At 42.7% G+C, this 19,106-nt stretch overlaps 1 protein-coding gene across 6 annotated transcripts in view; it reads left to right on the top strand.

Moving 5' to 3' along the window:
• The window catches only part of LOC120915252 (zinc finger protein 853-like), a 37,270-nt gene extending 33,999 nt beyond the window's left edge, over positions 1–3,271 (top strand). For all 6 annotated transcript variants that reach the window (XM_040325616.1, XM_040325615.1, XM_040325614.1 and 3 more), the window contains one exon: positions 878–3,271. In XM_040325616.1, the coding sequence (XP_040181550.1) occupies positions 929–2,359 (1,431 nt within the window). In that variant the 5' untranslated portion in view covers positions 878–928 and the 3' untranslated portion in view covers positions 2,360–3,271. The remainder of the gene's footprint in view (positions 1–877) is intronic.
• Positions 3,272–19,106: the final 15,835 nt, after the last annotated feature.

The raw sequence follows: 19,106 nt of genomic DNA, 5'->3' as shown, positions 1-19,106 counted from the left end.
GCACAATAGGGAACCAGGAAGTGAAGCCACAAGGCTTCACTTCCTGATTCCCTCACCGAAGAAGGCGGCGGCAGCAGCACCCGAGAGCTGAGGGACAGACCTCCATTCTAAAATGTAAATAACTAAGAAAATAGTTTTACATAATGCGGCAAAATCCACATACATAGGACACCCAACCTTAGAGGTGATTTATTCTTACAAATCATTATACTTTTGCAGTATACTCTCAGCTAATATGACCCCAGTGCTGAAGGAGAGGGGCATATGCGGAAGCTGTAAAGAAACCCAATGTCCTCCATATCTACCAAATGTTATCATTAGTTGTTAGGATGCCAACAATTAGCCCACACAGTGCTCAAGTCTGCAATTCTGCAAAATGGAAACCTATGGCTTTGTGTAACAAAACTGCATACTTTATTCACCCACTGGCTTTTACACAATTTTTAGGCACTTTGTTAAGGCAACCCAGAAGGCACCTAATGCCGCGTACACACGATCAGGCTTTTGTCCGGCCAAATCACATCGGAATTCCGGCGGAATTACATTGGAAAAATATAGAACATGTTCTTTATCTAAACTCTGATGGAATTCATTGGAATTTCCGATGAAAAAACTCTGATGGGGCTACACACGATCAGAAAATCTGATGGGAAAAAGTCCATCTGACTTTTTCCATCGGAAAATCCAATCGTGTGTACGGGGCATTAGTTGAAAAGGCTGTTTTAGATCATGTGCTGTTGATGTGAACCCCTTGATACCTGCATACTGTGACTATTATCTCTTTATATGCAGTTCATACAATTTATCAGATATATGTTTGAACAGTAATGACAAATGATATGCAAATGTTTAGTAATGATATTATGTTGTTCTGTAGGTGCACAGAATCCTTGTGTCCCTTTTAGTGTGATATATACCGTCTTAGTGAATGGATCCTGAAGGCTGGAGAATGGCTGCAACTAACCTTAAATTGTTCAACCAACAGAAAGAATTGACTCTACCAAGGACCTTACAAGTAAATCATAGCAAATACTTGTCTATGGAAAGACTAAAAAAAACAGCCATTGTAATGGCAAAGGAAGAGCCTGCACAGCTGGAGAGCAGGTCCCTGCATGTTGAAGGCAGAACCAGTTATAGATGTGGCCGTGTATCATTAGATCAAGGGGAAATGAACAAAGGTTATGGTGAAGCAAGCAGGAAGGTAATGGTCAATAAACATTCAGTAAACAAGTGGGTCAACCTAGTACCAGATTCTTTGAACCACAGAGAAAATGTTGCATTTATTACTTATGGAAGCAGTGTACAGAACTTTAAGGCACCTTATGAAATGCAACTTAAAAAGGTACCTACACTGAATAAGGAAATTACTTGTTCTTATATTACAAAACAGGAGAAGACACATTCGCCGATGCTCAGAGGAGGTGCAAAAATCAGTTCTTCCAAGTGTAGCAATGCCAAAGATCCTGCTTGTAAAGTTTCTAAGGATAAAATCAGTATAAAAACAGAACCAATTTTAATTGAAGATGATGATCATAATGAAGACTCAAGCTTTTATCATGGAATTCCATTCCAGCCTTCCCACAAGAGAGTAGTGAGGCTTAGTAATGTACCCTATCAGGGTGGTACAAGTCAGCCATTGAGGAGAATGAAATTAAGTGGTCAAGAGTCTTTGGTGCGCACAGCTGGGAGATTAAACCAGAAAATGCTCCATCAGCAGCATATTCAATATAAGGAATTACCTGCTGCAAGTGGCATCGTTATGCAGAATGATAGTGGCGTAAGTAGTCTTCAAAAAGATAAATATATTTGTTTACCACCCGAAGAACCAAAAGGGGAACGTGCTGTTTCTATACCAAAAGACAAATCTGGAAGCTCCACCTTAAGGAGATTTCTACTTATTGACAGCCAAGGTCTGCCTTATACTGTGGTTGTAGAAGAGTCTAAAACTGCAAAAGATAAAATTCCAGCCAATGATTCCAGCTCAGACCTTACACATGTTGACGTCTCAAGGTCTGCAGCACCAAGAAAGGTCTATAAATGTCCAGTGTGCTTTCGATTATTTGAGTATCTTTCCTACCTCCAGAGACACAGCATTGCCCATTCCCAGCAGAAACCTCATGTATGCAAGATTTGTGGCAAAGCTTTTAAGAGGACATCTCATCTTACGCGTCATAAGTATACTCATTTTGGTGGGAAACCTTGCCAGTGCCAAATTTGCCATCGCAGGTTTCGGGACATTGGTGAGCTGACACGTCATCAGCTGAGCCATACTGGGGAACGGCCTCACCAATGTGAAGTCTGCCACATGCGTTTCGGAGAGCGCAGCACTTTGCAGCGTCACATGCTTGCAAAACATTAAGAAGCGACAAAGGACACCTTTGGAAAGCTGTGACAAGTTCATGGCACACCAGTCGCCTCTACTGCAAAATGAATAGCTTTACAAAATTATTATACTGGTCCCTATTTTGTAGTAGACTTTGATGGACCAAATAGGGGGTACCCTATGTTGTAGACTTGTATGGACCAAATGACACCTTAACTATATAGCACTTGCTTCCCGTAAGGGAAGCCCCAAATTTTTTTTTTTTTTTAAACATTGCACATCGATTTATATTACTGTAGCAATCCATTTAATAACTAACCTTGTATTCCTCAGTGTAGAGTGTGCAGTTAGAACGGTGCTTCCCTTGTTTTTACTAATGAAGCATATTTGTACATTTAAACGAAAGAAACACCTTAAACATTTTGTGAGTGTGAAATACTAGATATGCATTACACTGGAGCTCTCAGATAAGCTTGATGCCTACATTTAAATGGCTAAGACACCACAAAATGAATTACATTAAGCACTTATACAAAATATTTTGCATTCAGAAACTTGTACATTAAAAGTGTACTGTCGCCTATCATTTACAATACAGAATTTGACTAAATGTCAAAAGCACTATTCTTAGAAGGGTTTTTTGTTCAGGATGGGTTCAAACTAAAAGGTCTTATCTCTGCAATCCTGGTATGACGCAGTGGATCCCTTTTTCCCTGCTGCTGTGTAGAAAGCTATATCTTAATATTATGCCTAGTACACACGATCAGAAAATCAGATGAAAAATACAGCTTTCCAAGCGATCATACGATAATCTGATCATTAGTACACAGCTTTTGAGAGCCGATCACGACAGTACATTCGAAATTATCCATGAAAATGTTTCTTTTACGATACGAGAACAAACGATTTTTGTTTAATCAGTACAGTAATTGTCCGAAAAAAATCATAAGACCAAAACCATGCATGCTCAGAAACAAAAGAATACCTTTACAACAGGGCTCGACAAATCCCGGTCACCAGGTCGACATGGCGACTAGAAATAGCATCCTGGCAAGAGGGGTCTTGGCTTGGAAGGTGGGCAAAAAAGAAAAAAAAATTTGTTCCATAGGACCATCGCTCCGCGGACTAGGCCAAAGCCGCGGCCTCGCCTAAAACATCGTGCCCGGATCGCTGCGGGCAGGATGTTTTAGGCGAGGCCGCGGCTTCGGCCTAGTCCGCAGAGCGCCTTTTCCCCAAGATCGCGGCGGACTAGGCCCCCACCTCCCCCGCCGCTCGATCGCGGGGGGCCCATGATGTCCGGTAATTGAGGCCGCGGCTTTACGGCCTTGTGAAGTCCCCAGCTCTTCCTTCTGTGAGCTGGCGCCATCTGGTGGTGGCCGTTTGGTATTACAAGTTAAGCATTACAAGTTAAACAGCAATTCTAATTCATTCAAGTCATTTTTCACTAATTTCACTGCCATCTTCTTCCCTCTAATTAGAACCCCCAAACATTATATATATTTTTTATCCTAACACCCTAGAGAATAAAATGGCGATCGTTGCAATACTTTGTCACGCCGTATTTGCGCAGCGGTCTTACAAGCGCCCTTTTTTGGGAAAAAATTACACTTTTTTTAATTAAAAAATAAGACAACAGTAAAGTTATTTTATTTAATATTGTGAAAGATAATGTTACGCCGAGTAAATTCATACCCAACATGTCACGCTTCAAAATTGCGTCCGCTCATGGAATGCCGACAAACGTTTACCCTTTAAAATCTCCATAGGCGACGTTTAAACAAATTTACAGGTTGCATGTTTTGAGTTAGAGTAGTTTTAGGGCTAGAATTATTGCTCTCGCTCTACCAATCGCGGCGATACCTCCCATGTGTGGTTTGAACACTGTTTGCATATGCGGGCACTGCTCACGTATGTGTTCGCTTCTGCGCGCAACCTCGTCGGGACGGGGTGCGTTTTCTGGCTCCTAACTTTTTTTAGCTGGCTCCTAGATTCCAAGCAAATTTGTCAAACCCTGCTTTACAATAAAACACATTACATCACTTCCGAAGTTGTTTTCTGTTGTACGAGAATTTTTGTAACTTTTGTAACCTCTTCATTTTCGATATGGAGATTAGCTTGCAAAAAAAAAAAAAGACGGCTGATCATTCGTTCGATACTCTCATCCTGTGTACAAGGCTTTAAACCCTCTTTACTAAAATAACTACATATCCAAATCACTAGCTGCACTGTGCCTTTTTTATTTTTTCAAAATTGTACCCGAAAAAGTGCACACAGTGCAGTCACACACGGACCTCCTGAGCATACGGTAAACACACAGGAGCATTGGTCAGTCCAAATGTCAGGTTAGAGCTAGTGAGCGGAAGATGAGTTAGGCAAAGCTTACTACCTAGCAACCTGGTATTGAGACTGCAGTCTGCGTTCTCATGCGGCTTTAGTTGCGCTCTGGAGCGTACACATAGGGATGGCTCCAGGGAGATCCTGCAAGACATCGGAGTCACTATACATGGAAATCTGCCATGCCAGATATTTAAGTTTATTTCCTACAGAATATTTGGCCCGGGCAATGTAAGTGTTTATAACACTTTATAATTCATGACTTGTGGGTTTAAAAGTACTTAAATAATTGACCCACAATGCAAAATCAGAAAATACAGTTTTTAGCTCTTTTAATCCCAGAAAAGGCAGGACATTTGGTGGGGGTATCAGGAGCAAGGGTCAAATTTGTATTTATCCTGAACAACTCTTTTATTATATATGTACATATATAAACAATATATATGTTTTTTTTGTTCTTTTTTTTATTATTGCTTGTCCTAATCTTCTGCTATGCTTATTTACAAAACAAAGTAAGATGGATAGTTTACTTCTGATTAATCAATGATCAAATATATACAGTCATACTGCTGCATGGATATTAGCATTCCAGAAACCAAGTTTTTTAATAATTTTCTTAAACAAAAAGCAAAAAAAATACAGGTTAACCATGAACCTCTTAAATAATGGTTTTAAGTTGAGAGTCAGTCTGGTACTCTGCCTAGGCAACTGCATGAATTTGGTTCTATTCTACCATTGTACTGTTTGAGGATATTTTCTACTCTCATGGAAGTAATTTGGAATTTTTTCACCAAGCAAATTTACAAGGCATGGGAGAACAAAATAGGTACAGACTAAGTGCACTGTGTTTCTAGTAAAGACAATTTCACTTTGCAACTTCATGTGGGTAATCCACCTCTATTGCTGTTACAGCAAATACATGCCCTTGGCAAAGTTAAAACTTCAGTTGAAACAAATGCAAAAATAATTTTGATACAAAAATTTCAGAAATGCAAACATGAATATAAAATATTACAAAGCCTTTGATAAATAGGTTCTACTTGCACTTTTTGGTGTCTGTTCCTCCTTGTGCATTGCTTTGTAAATTCATCTGTTAAGTTTTTAGTGCCTTGTTTGACAGATTTTAGTTGTGTACCTCAGTCATGGCCTTTGCAACCTGTAATCAAACTGGTTATAATGTGGAATCTTTGTGGGCTATATGTGCCACCTCCTTATCTATTCTGTAGCAGTTGTATATCTTAGCACTGTTAGCTAATACTGCCACTTTAATCTGTATACTGTCTTCTTCCTGCCATCATTTGTCACTGGTTACTGTGCAATTGTCCACACTTGCCTTCCTAGGGAACATCTATTCAAGATACTTCTGTTTAGAAGGTGGCAACAGAGTCTACAGTAACCTATGACCCAAGTTGATTAAACCATCATCCATCCTTTTTTTGTAGGGTTGTACCGATACCGAGCATTTACACGAGTGCAAATGCTCTGATGCTTGACCTGATACCTGGGTAGCCTCAGACATGATCGGTTCAGCGGTGGGGGCAGTTACGAGCACTGATCTCCCTGTATAGCTTTTCTGACAGCCGCTTCTCCTCTCCCTCCTGTCGCTGTCAGGGAAATCAGTGCTTTTAACTGCCCCCCACCGCCACACCTACTGTCCCCTGTGTCGTCCTCCGAGTCCCGCTCTGTGCTCCCGTGTCCCCTGTGTCCTGCGAGTTCCCCTCTCTGCTCCCATGTCCCCTGTGTCTTCCTCAGGGTCCCGATCCATGTCGCCCTTTGTATCGTCCTGATCCGTGTCTTCCTTTTGGGGTCCCCCTATGTCCTCCCTGACTCTCCGGCCTCTCCTCTGCCTCCCTCTGTCCCTGATCTGTGAGGAAGGAGCCGGTAAATTGGTCATTTACTGGCTTTTTCCTTTTCAGAATGACCAGAGTCCGTGATCACTGACTGTCCATTTATAACTGAGCATTGTAAACTGTGTACGATGCTTCAGTTTATGAATGGATAGGAGCCGCTGTCTCCTCCCTTTCACTGAGTGGAGCTGAGGCTGCAGAGTAAGGGACTGGGGAATCCGTATCCTCAGTCCCTTTCCCTGTCTCAAAGAGGAGATGTCAGGGGTTTAGTTTAGACCCCTGACATCTCACCAACCCACCCCCCCCCACAACAGAGCTGATTAAAAAGAAATATAATAGGAGGGGGAATAAATATTTAAAAGTAAAAAAAAAACTCTACTCCCCCCCCCCCCCCCCCCAAAAAGAAAGTATTGTAAAAAACAATAATAAATCAAAAATCATTTTATATAATTGAAAACAAAAATACTGACACTGCTGCATATAAGTGCCACTGTCACATGACATTAAAAAAAAAAAAAGTATCGGTATCAGCGAGCACTTGAAAAAAGTATCGGTACTTGTACTCGGTCCTAAAAAAAGTGGTATCGGTGCAACTCTACTTTTTTGGTTACCATTATTGCATGCCCTGATGGAAATGTGGGAGTACTACCAGGACCTATAAAAAAGGAGTAGTCCCCTAAAAAAATATTGGTGCAAAAAGTAATATGACTACACTCACCTTAGGGGCCATATCGATGGGCTTTTGACTTGCGTCAAGTAGGTTTTGCATTTCCATACAAGACTGAGAATGCAAAACCTGTTTAAAGCAACTTAAATGCTGGTTAGAAGGAGTTCACCTGAAGTTCTGATGCACATGTAAATACATTCTAAATGATCTCAGGAGTGTGTCAAACTGATACAATCAATACAAACCCAAAGCCCGTAGACACAGGTCCTAAGCCTAACTACCTTGCTTATGTTATGTTTTTAATATTTTAGTTTATCACTTAACTGAAACAAGCATATCAGTGAAATTAGAAAGCCTGATACAGCTGCTTGTTTTGAATCAAAGAAGTTGTAATGCCTTTTGCCATTACGTTTTTATCTACTTTTAGTGCTACAGCTAAAGCAGGTTGTACCTTAATATTCTTTACCGTCTTTACTACATACCACATTTTATATATTTCTTTTTAAAACTGCACTTGGTTGTATAAAAATGTACCATAAATGACGTTTTTGTCATCATTAGTTTAATGTAGAATACACTATACATTACTACCATACCACAATTACTATTTCTGTAAAATACAACTATTTAACTTTGCTTAACCATTATTTGTAATTTTAGGAAAACCCCATCAGTGTTGTAACCTTTCATTGTACAATACCCTTATTGAACAAAGTCACTTCTCTAAGAAATAAAAATGTTTTTTTCATTTTCAATATTTTTATTGAATATTCAAGGAATATTACAAACATTGTGGATTTTCCATTCTATAGAATGCATATTAAGAACATTGTAAATACAGCGTAAAAGGGAGACAAGGCATGTACCAATATACTTTACAGTTTTATAATTAAACGTGTCATCTATGAAGACGACCTCTGTCACATTTCCAAAAAGGAATAGTTGCCGACTTCAAATTTTTGGTGATTTTTGCAGATACAAAATATAAAGGTGATGAGTCGGCTCAGAGTTTTTTTGAGGTTTCCTCCACCTTGCATCCCAGCAGAGCAGGCTTTGGAGGCTTGGTCAGATTAATTTGGGCGGAGGCATAAAATAAAATGATAAACTCTGATCCAGAATTGCCTCACCTTAGGACACCATATGCCACCACTGCCACAGCCCTGGAAACACATTGGAGACACATTCGGGATATAGGTAGCCAATCTGGCTAGTACCATATACCATCTCAATAGCACTTTAAAATTTGCCTCAATGATAGAAATATTGAAGAGACCTTGAGGCTTCCTGGGCTATCAAGCACTATTCATCTAGCTCAAAACTTTCCTGGAAATCCTGTTCCAATTTGTCCATATAACCCTGTTTAGCCGAGGTATATGTTAGAATAGCATATATTTCTAATAAATAAGTTCAAAGTCTATCATACTTGTGGCATAAGTATTCCATAGGTAACCTAGATACCATATTGGACTCATGAGGTAAAGTGATCAAAAAATGTGCTATCTGAGCATACTAAAGTGTTCTGACTCCGGCAATTGGTGCGTCTGTTATCAGTTTGTTTTCTCAAAATTCCTCTATGGTCACAGAGGTCTCCTTTTCCCATAAAAAACATTAGACCACCATTTGGAGGCTTGTTGTGTTTAAAATAAATGTTTGAAATTTTAAGAAATTTTATGTATTACTTAGCAGAGTAATAATGGAACTTCCGCGTAATCCCAGGTATTTGCTCCCTCTTCCAGGCATAGATCACCGCAGTGACTGTGGTGACCTACAATGCCTTGCGAAAGTATTTGGCCCCTTGAACTTTGCGACCTTTTGCCACATTTCAGGCTTCAAACATAAAGATATCAAACTGTAATTTTTTTTGAGGAATCGACAACAAGTGGGACACAATCATGAAGTGGAACCAAATTTATTGGATATTTCTAACTGTTTTAACAAAGAAAAAACTGAAAAATTGGGCGTGCAAAATTATTCAGCCCCCTTAAGTTAATACTTTGTAGCTCCACCTTTTGCTGCGATTACAGCGGTAAGTCGCTTGGGGTATATGTCCATCAGTTTTACACATCGAGAGACTGAAATTTTTGCCCATTCCCCCTTGCAAAACCGCTCAAGCTCAGTGAGGTTGGATGGAGAGCGTTTGTGAACAGCAGTTTTCAGTTCTTTCCACAGATTCTCGATTGGATTCAGGTCTGGACTTTGACTTGACCATTCTAACACATGTTTATTTGTGAACCATTCCATTGTAGATTTTGCTTTATGTTTTGGATCATTGTCTTGTTGGAAGACAAATCTCCGTCCCAGTCTCAGGTCTTTTGCAGACTCCATCAGGTTTTCTTACAGAATGGTCCTGTATTTGGCTCCATCCATCTTCCCATCAATTTTAACGATCTTCCCTGTCCCTGCTGACGAAAAGCAGGCCCAAATCATGATGCTGCCACCACCATGTTTGACAGTGGGGATGGTGTGTTCAGGGTGATGAGCTGTGTTGCTTTTACGCCAAACATAACGTTTTGCATTGTTGCCAAAAAGTTTGATTTTGGTTTCATCTGACCAGAGCACCTTCTTCCACATGTTTGCTGTGTCTCCCAGGTGGCTTGTGGCAAACTTTAAACGACACTTTTTATGGATATCTTTAAGAAATGTCTTTCTTCTTGCCACACTTCCATAAAGGCCAGATTTGTGCAGTATACGACTGATTGTTGTCCTATGGACAGAGCCTTCCACCTCAGCTGTAGATCTCTGCAGTTCATCCAGAGTGATCTTGGGCCTCTTGGCTGCATCTCTGATCAGTCTTCTCTTTGTATGACCTGAAAGTTTAGAGGGACGGCCAGGTCTTCGTAGATTTGCAGTGGTCTGATACTCCTTCCGTTTCAATATTATCTATTGCACAGTGCTCCTTGGGATGTTTAAAGCTTGGGAAATCTTTTTGTATCCAAATCCGGCTTTAAACTTCTCCACAACAGTATCTCGGACCTGCCTGGTGTGTTCCTTGTTCTTCGTGATGCTCTCTGCGCTTTAAACGAACCTCTGAGACTATAACAGTGCAGGTGCATTTATACAGAGACTTGATTACACACAGGTGGATTCTATTTATCATCATTGGTCATTTAGGTCAACATTGGATCATTCAGAGATCCTCACTGAACTTCTGGAGAGAGTTTGCTGCACTGAAAGTAAAGGGGCTGAATAATTTTGCACGCCCAATTTTTCAGTTTTTTATTTGTTAAAGTTTGAAATATCCAATAAATTTCGTTCTACTTCATGATTGTGTCCCACTTGTTGTTGATTCTTCAAAAAAAATTACAGTTTTATATCTTTGAAGCCCAAAATGTGGCAAAAGGTCGCAAACTTCTTCTGGGAGACGCACAGGTCCCAGAAGACAGCAGGGACCCGTGGGATCGCGACTCGCGCATGCACAGTAGGGAACCAGGAAGTGAAGCCGCAAGAACTCCAGAACTCTGCTGCTTTCACACTGGACCATCATTCTAGCGGCGCTATTTGGCTGCTAGCGGGGTGCTTATATCCCAGCTAGCGGCCGATGAAGGGGTTAAATGCTCCCATGTAGCGCCACTGCAGAAGCGCTTTGACCACTCCAAAGATGCTGCTTGCAGGACTTTTTTTTTTTTACGTCCTGCCAGCGCACCGCCTCAGTGTGAAAGCACTCGGGCTTTCAGACTGAGACTATTTTAGCCCAAAAGCGCTTGAAATACGCCCAGTGTGAAAGGGGTCTAACTGTTAGATTTTATGAGATGAAGGGGGGGGGGGGGAATCGGCCTAACATATCGGCCCAAAAAAATCGACATCATAAATCGGCTATCGGCCGTCGCAATTTCTAAATATCGGCATCGGCCAGAGAAAAACTCATATCGGTCGACCTCTACTGTCGAGTTCCTCTTTGAATAGTTAGCGAGCTTGAAGAGTACCCCTTAACCATTGGTGACACAATAGGCGAACTATAGGACCGAAACCATATCAAGACAAGACAGGGAATCACTATGCCCTGTTGGGGCTCCCTTCTGCCCCAGTCTAAATTGATCGCTGAGATGATATCTATAATCCTCCTGGTTTAATCAGATGCCTAGTGGTTGTGGACAATTATTTAGTCTAGAGGCAAGTTTTGGACATTATTTTAAAATGTGCATTTATCAATGAGATTGGATGGTTGTTGGAGCAGTCCCCATGGGCATGGTTATTTCCTGGTTTCGGTATGACACGTATATATGGCACATTCTCATGTGCTGGGAGCAAGTACCTTGTTGTATTTCATTAAAAAAAGAGCATGGGTGTGGAATCAGAATTTCCTGTAATAGTGGCCGGAGAAACCGTCTGGGCCTGGAGCTTTTTGAAGAATGCAAAGTAAAGTTGTTGTTTTTTTCTAGCAAGAATTTTGTTTTTCCAATTCCTTCAATTGACATTGAGTAAACTAATGTTGCACCAGACATGTAAAACATTTTATTGTCAATGAATTGACAGATTTAAAACACTAGTACAAAATGCTTATGCTCCAATACATAGCGCAATGGTACTGGCACTTTCATAAAGCAGTGTTTGAAATTGTTTGAAATCTCAAACAAATGTAGCCAGAGGGGGAGGCAAGCCTGGCCATGTGACCTGTCCAAAAATAATCTAAAAACTGTTTTGTAATACAATTTGACACATTTTCTCATAAGTGCATTAGGTCCTGCTGAGCCAAATTGCCCTATACTCATTTTCATGTGGCAGAGAACCATGATAATATCTCTAACTTTTGAATGCTCATGCACATAATTACATGCAAAGACTCACTGCAAGGCATTTATCAGCACACACACGCAATATAGGTACACGTGCATGCTTAGCCTTTATAAACCTGTGTAAGCTCTGGTCTGGTTGCAGGATCTTCCCTATGTCGGACAGCAGCGGCTGCAGGGGAGAGAGCACTCAACAATGGCTAGTGGACCGGATGGAGGAGTGAGCGTGTGTGCGGCCGTGCGTGTCTCCTCTCCTCACAGTGCACCATGCGGGCTGTCTGAACGCTGACCGGGCGTTTTGTGTATCCCTGATGTGTATACCCAGCTGCTGACATACCTGATTGTTCCTGCGGCTCTCGGTGCTTCTCCCGACTCCCATTGCGGCTATTGACCGCCCGTGTCAATGCTGGGCGGGCGCTCGGAGCCCTGGTCCACCGCTCAACGCTGCTCCTATCTGTTTCTCACTGCCCGCTCGCGGGAGGACTGTGTAGGCAGACTGAGGAGCTGACATACCGTCACACTGCCCGGGGCACTGAGCCAGGTGACTGGAAGGGTAGACGACAGTGCGGTGTGAGGGAGACAAGGAGCTGGAAGCCGGGAAGTGATTGGAGGACCCGGGATTGACCCACCGACAATAGCAGGGAATGCAGCAGTGTACACAAAGAATGCACATAATCCCGTGTAGGGGTGCAACGGATCAAAAAACTCACGGCCCCCCCTTCTCTCAGGACAGCGACCCCACCTTCTCTCAGGACAGTGACCCCCCCCAGCTAGTACCGACAGACACTCCCCGAGCGGTGTGTCCCACGAGTGCGGGCTCCTCCTCTGTGGGTGTAAACAGGAGGGCCGCCGCTGGGTGTACCAAGATGGCCGCGGCTCCGGAGCTAGGCCGAAGCCGCGGCCTTTCCTAATGTTACGGCGGCGGCTCCGGAGCTAGGCCGAAGCTGCGGCCTTTCCTAGCGTTATGGTCGCGGCTCCGGAGGTAGGCCGAAGCCGCCGCCGTAACATTAGGAAAGGCCGCGGCTTCGGCCTAGCTACGGAGCCGTAGCAATCCGCGGATCACAGTGTGTTCCGATCCGAAGGGGGTGACCCGTTCGGATCACGGATCAACTGTGATCCGTTGCACTCCTAATCCCGGAACAGATCAGCGTATCCCTGTGCTTACCCCCTCTCCCCTAGACGGGACACGTGAGTAATGGTCTGCAACAGACTGCTGTTTGGAATACTATCCTGAATGTCATTATCATCGGAATGCTGAGCCCTGTACCTTCTTTTTTTTTTTTTTTTTTCGCTGAATGCTCTTAACATTGCAATAGATTATATGGACCGCTGCAAATTCCTCTTAAGGCTCCTCTTAAGGTTAAAACGCACAGAAAAAAAAAAAAACCCTGCATGCCTTTTGAGGCAATACTAGCCTGAGGCTGAGGGGTTTTGGAAAAAAAAAGGGGGTATGGAGTGATGCTCTATAAAAATCCATGCTGATGCTCTTGTTTTTTTTTTTTTTTTTTTTGGGCCTGATACTCTTGATTGTTGATTTCAAAGTGTACCCAATGATTGCTATTAATTGCTGTTAATAACCAACGCTGAATGTAGCTCCTTTTTCTGCCTCTAAAGACTGGAGCATAGTTATATAATTGTTTTAATATGAACACACTGGGCCAGATTCTCGTACATCCGCGTATCTTTGCGCGGGCGTAACGTATCCGATTTACGTTACGCCTCCGCAACTTAGACAGGCAAGTGCTGTATTCTCAAAGCACTTGCTCCGTAAGTTGCGGCGGCGTAGTGTAAATAGGCTGGCGTAAGCCCGCCTAATTCAAATTTTGAACAGGGGGGCGTGTGTGATGTAAAATAATCATGACCCGACGTGATTGACGTTTTTCATGCGCCGTCCACGGAAATCTCCCAGTATGCATTGCTCCTAATACGCCGCAAGGACGTATTGGTTTTGACGTGAACGTAAATTACGTCCAGCCCCATTCACGGACGAGTTACGCAAACAACGTAAAATGTTGTTGCGGGAACGACGGCCATACTTAACATTGGTACGCCGCACTTACGCCACGATATAGCAGGGGTAACTTTACGCCGGGAAAAGCCTAACGTAAACGGCGTAACTGTACTGCGTCGGCCGGGCGTACGTTCGTGAATTTGCGTATCTAGCTGATTTACATATTTTGACGCGTAAATCAGCGTACACGCTCCTAGCGGCCAGTGTAAATATGCAGTTACGATCCGACGGCGTAAGACTTACGCCTGTCGGATCTAAGGGAAATCTATGCGTAATTGATTCTAAAAATCAGGCGCATAGATACGACAGCGCAACTCAGAGATACGACGGCATATCTGGAGATACGCCATCGTATCTCGGTTGTGAATCTGGGCCACTGACTCACTGGGGACTATGTACTAAACGTGTATACCCTGCCTTGTTTTTTCTTTTTGGTATCTGTACCACTGGCACTGCTGGTGACTTACTGGCTATTGAGGTACACAGCGGGCTAAATATCGTATTGTATCAAGGCATTGGGCTAGGGGACAAGCGTATCCCCCCCAGAAGTACAAAACCGCAGCTATGCAGCAGCTACGCTCTGCAAAAGAGAAGAACTCGCAACAGACGGCGATAGCCGCGGCAAAACTTGATCAATTTGCCCACCCGTCTGCGCAGACCCCAACACCAATAAAAAAGGTGATGCAGCCCAAAGCACAGCAGGGAGGCACAGCGTATAGGAAAAGCCAGGGGCAACCCGCAGCTACAGCCCTGCAGGGATCAGCAGGGTCATTAACAATCAAAGCATCAAGTAATAAAACCCCAGGGCTGATGGAACAAAATATAACAGTAACAGCCGAGTCGTGCTTACCATCAGAGATGGAGCCAACACTAAAGGACGTATTCATAGTGGTGAATGCATGCAAGAGTACACTAAAAGAACTTTGCGATCAGATGAAGGAAGTAAAGGAGGATCTAGTATTGGTTCGCCTAGATTTACAAAAAACGTCAGAAAGAACTTCTGCCCTGGAGGCGCGGACAAGCCAACTGGAAGATGATGTTTTTCCATTAATAACTGAGGTGAAAAACTTGAAGGAACAGATGGGCAGATACGCGTCAAAAATAAATGAGATGGAGAACAGGCTCAGAAGAGACAATGTCAGACTGGTGGGGATGCCGGAAAAGAGCGAGGGTGCTAACCCTACAGAGTTCCTGGAAAAGTGGCTTATTGAAACCTTTGGAAGAGAGACATTTTCAACAACGTTCTCAATAGAAAGAGCACATAGAGTCCTATTTAGGGCTCCCCCAGCAAGGGGGCACCCTAGGCCACTTTTATTGAAATTTCTCAATAACAAGAACAAAGTGACATTACTGCGGTTAGCTAGAGAGGCGGGGAAGGTTTCTTTTAAAGACACCAAAATATTATTATATTCCGACTTCTCGCCGGAACTACAGAGGCGTAGAGCAGAATTTATACCCGTTAAGCGTACATTACAGAAATATAGGCTGACATATGCCCTGCTGTACCCAGCGCGGCTAAGGGTGGTGACAATGGGAAAAAGATTGGTATACTAAAATAGAGTTTGAAACTTACACAGAAATAACTTTTGATGGTATATATACACCTTCTCAGGTGGTGGTGCTACAATTCTTAAAAAGAATGGTAAATGAGTGGTAGGCACGGGATCACAGGACAAAATAAGGAAATAAGGGTAGTGATGTGTTCTGTATTTTTATTTTTTTCTTATTTTTTTTCCGTCATTTCCTTGTTTTGTTTTTTGTTTTCTTTTTCTCTTGGATTAGTACCCTCGACTTTTTCTTGATATACTCCACACCTCTGAATGCAGAGTAAGATATTAAATATAGGCTCATGGAATGTCAGAGGCCAGGGGACAGTAGCTAAAAGAGCAGCAGTGCTCTCTACAATGGAAAGATATGGGGTAGAGCTGATCTGCCTGCAGGAAACACACTTGACAAAGGACACAATCCAACAACTCCAGAGTAAGAAATATCCAATTCAGTTCCACTCGGTATACTCTTCATACTCGAGAGGGGTGGGAGTTATGGTGAGAGCCAGGGTGGGGTTTTCCTGCAGGCAGACCAGTATAGATGAGAACGGTCGATATGTTTTTTTGCATTGCACAATCGATAACAGAATGTATGTAATAGCAAACCTTTATATTCCTCCACCTTTTAAAATGGATATAATGTTAAGTTTAAATAAATTTATGCAGGGTAAGGGAGAAATACCGGTAGTAGTAGGAGATTTCAACAAGGTCTTGGACCCAAGGGTCGATAGATTTCCTGCACCGTTGCACTCAGACTCTATAGGGAAAAGCCGACTGAACCAATTTATGGAAGAAGTTGGACTAATCGATATGTGGAGAGTGGGGTCTCAGGGCGTTCAGCAATATTCTTGCTATTCAAGCACACACTCTCCAGGATAGATATGGTCTTGGGTAATGAGAGAGCACTACAGGTCATGGGAAAGATAGTATACCTCCCAAGAGGAGTGTCGGACCACTCCCCAATGGTTCTAACAGTAAACCTAGAGGGACAAAAAACTCAGAGAGAGTGGAAAATTAACCCTTATTGGTTCAAACTAATAAAAGAATCAGACGGGATCCTGCCCAAACTGAGGGAATTTGTGGAACTGAATGAAGGCTTTACAGGGACAGGGATACTATGGGATACCCTGAAGGCATACCTGTGGCCAACCTTTATAATAAGGGTAGATAAGTAGTGGCGGCAGAAAACAACTATGTAATAGATCCAACGTTAGAGAAGAAAGAAATATGGCTAGAGAAACAACAAGCATATAAGATGGTAATCATGCAGGAAGTGGAGACCAGACGGCTCTTCTTGCGGCAGTCCTCCTTTGCAGATGGTGAAAGTGTTGGAAGGATGCTGGTGCAATTGGTGAAGTCGAACTCCCTACCCTCTGATATCCGGGCTATTAGAGCAGCAGGAGGGGCAATAACATCAGACACCTCAGAGATAGTGCAGACCTTCCAGGGGTACTATGAAAAGCTGTACACCACACAGAAGGTGGGGATGGAAGTAGAAATGGAGGGTTTTCTGGGGAGGTTAGAGATCCTGTCTATTACACAAGCGGAACGAGATGAGCTAGAAACTTCAATATCACTCATAGAAATCCAGCAGGCAGTAACAGATATGGCAAATCAAAAGTCGCCAGGTCCAGATGGACTTCCGCTGGAAATATACAAATACTACGGAGAAATATTACTACCAGAGCTCATAAAAGCATTAAATGGAGCGGCTACGGAGGGAAGACTCCCAGCGTCAATGTTGGAAGCAACCATTATAATTAACCCAAAAGAAGGCAAGGACCCCTTAGACCCGGCGGCATACAGACCAATTTCCCTCCTGTGCTCGGATGCCAAGATAGTGGCTAAAGTCTTGGCATCGAGGCTTAATAGACTTATTTCGAAATTGATCCATCCAGCCCAGACGGGATTCATAGCTAACAGATCTTCCAGCATGAATGTAAGAAGGACTTTTTAAATTTACAAACCCCGACGGAGTCTGAGGGAACGAGAGCCGTATTGTCACTGGATGTGACAAAAGCGTTTGACAGTGTAGAATGGGGTTAAATTTGGAGGGTGCTGGGAAAGTTCGGATTTGGTCCGAAATGTATTGGATGGATAAAAATGCTTTATGACAGTCCTAGTGCCAAAATTAGAATTAATAATGAATTTTCAAAAAGGATTCTATTAGAGAGGGGGACGAAACAGGGGTGCCCTTTGTCGCCCCTGCTCTTCCCCCTAGCGATGGAACCATTGGCGATCGTCATAAGGTCAAGCACTGAGATAACGGGATTTCAAAGGAAGACGGGAGACAAAAGAATCACGCTTTATGCCGATGATATTCTCCTCTACTTGGGTGATGAGGAACAATCATTGGTAAGAGCAATGCGTATAGTAGAGGAATTTGGTAGCTTTACGGGCCTAGAGATCAATTGGGAAAAATCTGAGCCATTACCATTAGACCCAATGAGAGAAACTGGGGTATTGGGAATACCACAATTGAAGGTGGTGGATACATTGAAATACTTGGGGATACTGGTGACGAAAGATCCTAATCAATATATAGATAAAAATCTAATCCCTCTACTGGCTAAATTTAAACAAAAAATGTATATTTGGAAACGGCTCCCGTTATCAGTGGCTGGCAGATGCAGCTTAATGAAGATGATCTGGCAACCACAACTGCTGTATATAATGCATAATTGTCCTGTCTGGATCTGTAGAAAATGGTTTAATAAAATCGAAACGCTCTTCAGAGAACTAATATGGAAAGGGGGACAACCCAGGATTCGACTTCGTACACTGCAGCTCCCGGTAGTGGAAGGGGGTTTGGCTGTTCCCCACCCTGAGAGCTACTATTTATCGGCACAATTGCAACAACTAATGGGATGTAATATCCCGGGGGGAGACACCCCTAATGGGAGAATAATGCTAAATGGTGCCCCACACAATTCTGTTATTGAAGTATTAGAAGCAGATTCCTTTAGATATAGGACCCCAACAATAAAAATGATAATTAAAATATGGAAAAAGGTAAAAAAAACTGATTGGGATACACTGGATTCACTGAGTATACCCCTCTGTGGAATAACTCTAACCTACAGGAAATACTTAAGATAGGAAAGGTGGGGGAATGGGAAAGGTGCGGTATAAAAAGGCAGAGACAACTGTATAAGGGCGACAGGTATAGGAAGTTCCAGGATTTGAGAGAGGAATTTAATATCCCGCAACACTAATTTTTTACTTATCTCCAGGTAGGGCACGCCCTCGAAGCCCAATTTAGGACACAAACCTTAGTGTGGAATAAAATGCATCTATTCCCAAAACTTAGTTAAAAGTGGTCCAACCAAGGGTCTCATATCTGAAATATATGTACAGATAACCAAAAAGATCAATACAGGGTCACACCTCCTTAAAGTAAGAGAGAGATGGGAAGAAGATATAGGGGAAATAACACAGGAACATTGGAGGAGAATCCTAGAGATGGGGTCAAAGGTTTCTGTTTCACCCCTTCAGAAAATCTCCCACCTGATGTTGATAAATAGAGCCTATTACACACCTAAGCGCCTGTTCAAGTTTGGTAAAAGACCTGATGATAAATGTCCCAGATGTCAGGGGTCGGGAGACCTAGTGCACATGGTGTGGCGCTGCCCAAAGCTGTTTCGCTA

Source organism: Rana temporaria, chromosome 10 (assembly GCF_905171775.1).
Source record: "Rana temporaria chromosome 10, aRanTem1.1, whole genome shotgun sequence".
Lineage (NCBI taxonomy): Eukaryota > Metazoa > Chordata > Amphibia > Anura > Ranidae > Rana > Rana temporaria.
The sequence above is the reverse complement of the archived record's forward strand: the minus strand, read 5'-3'. Positions and strand labels throughout refer to the sequence as shown.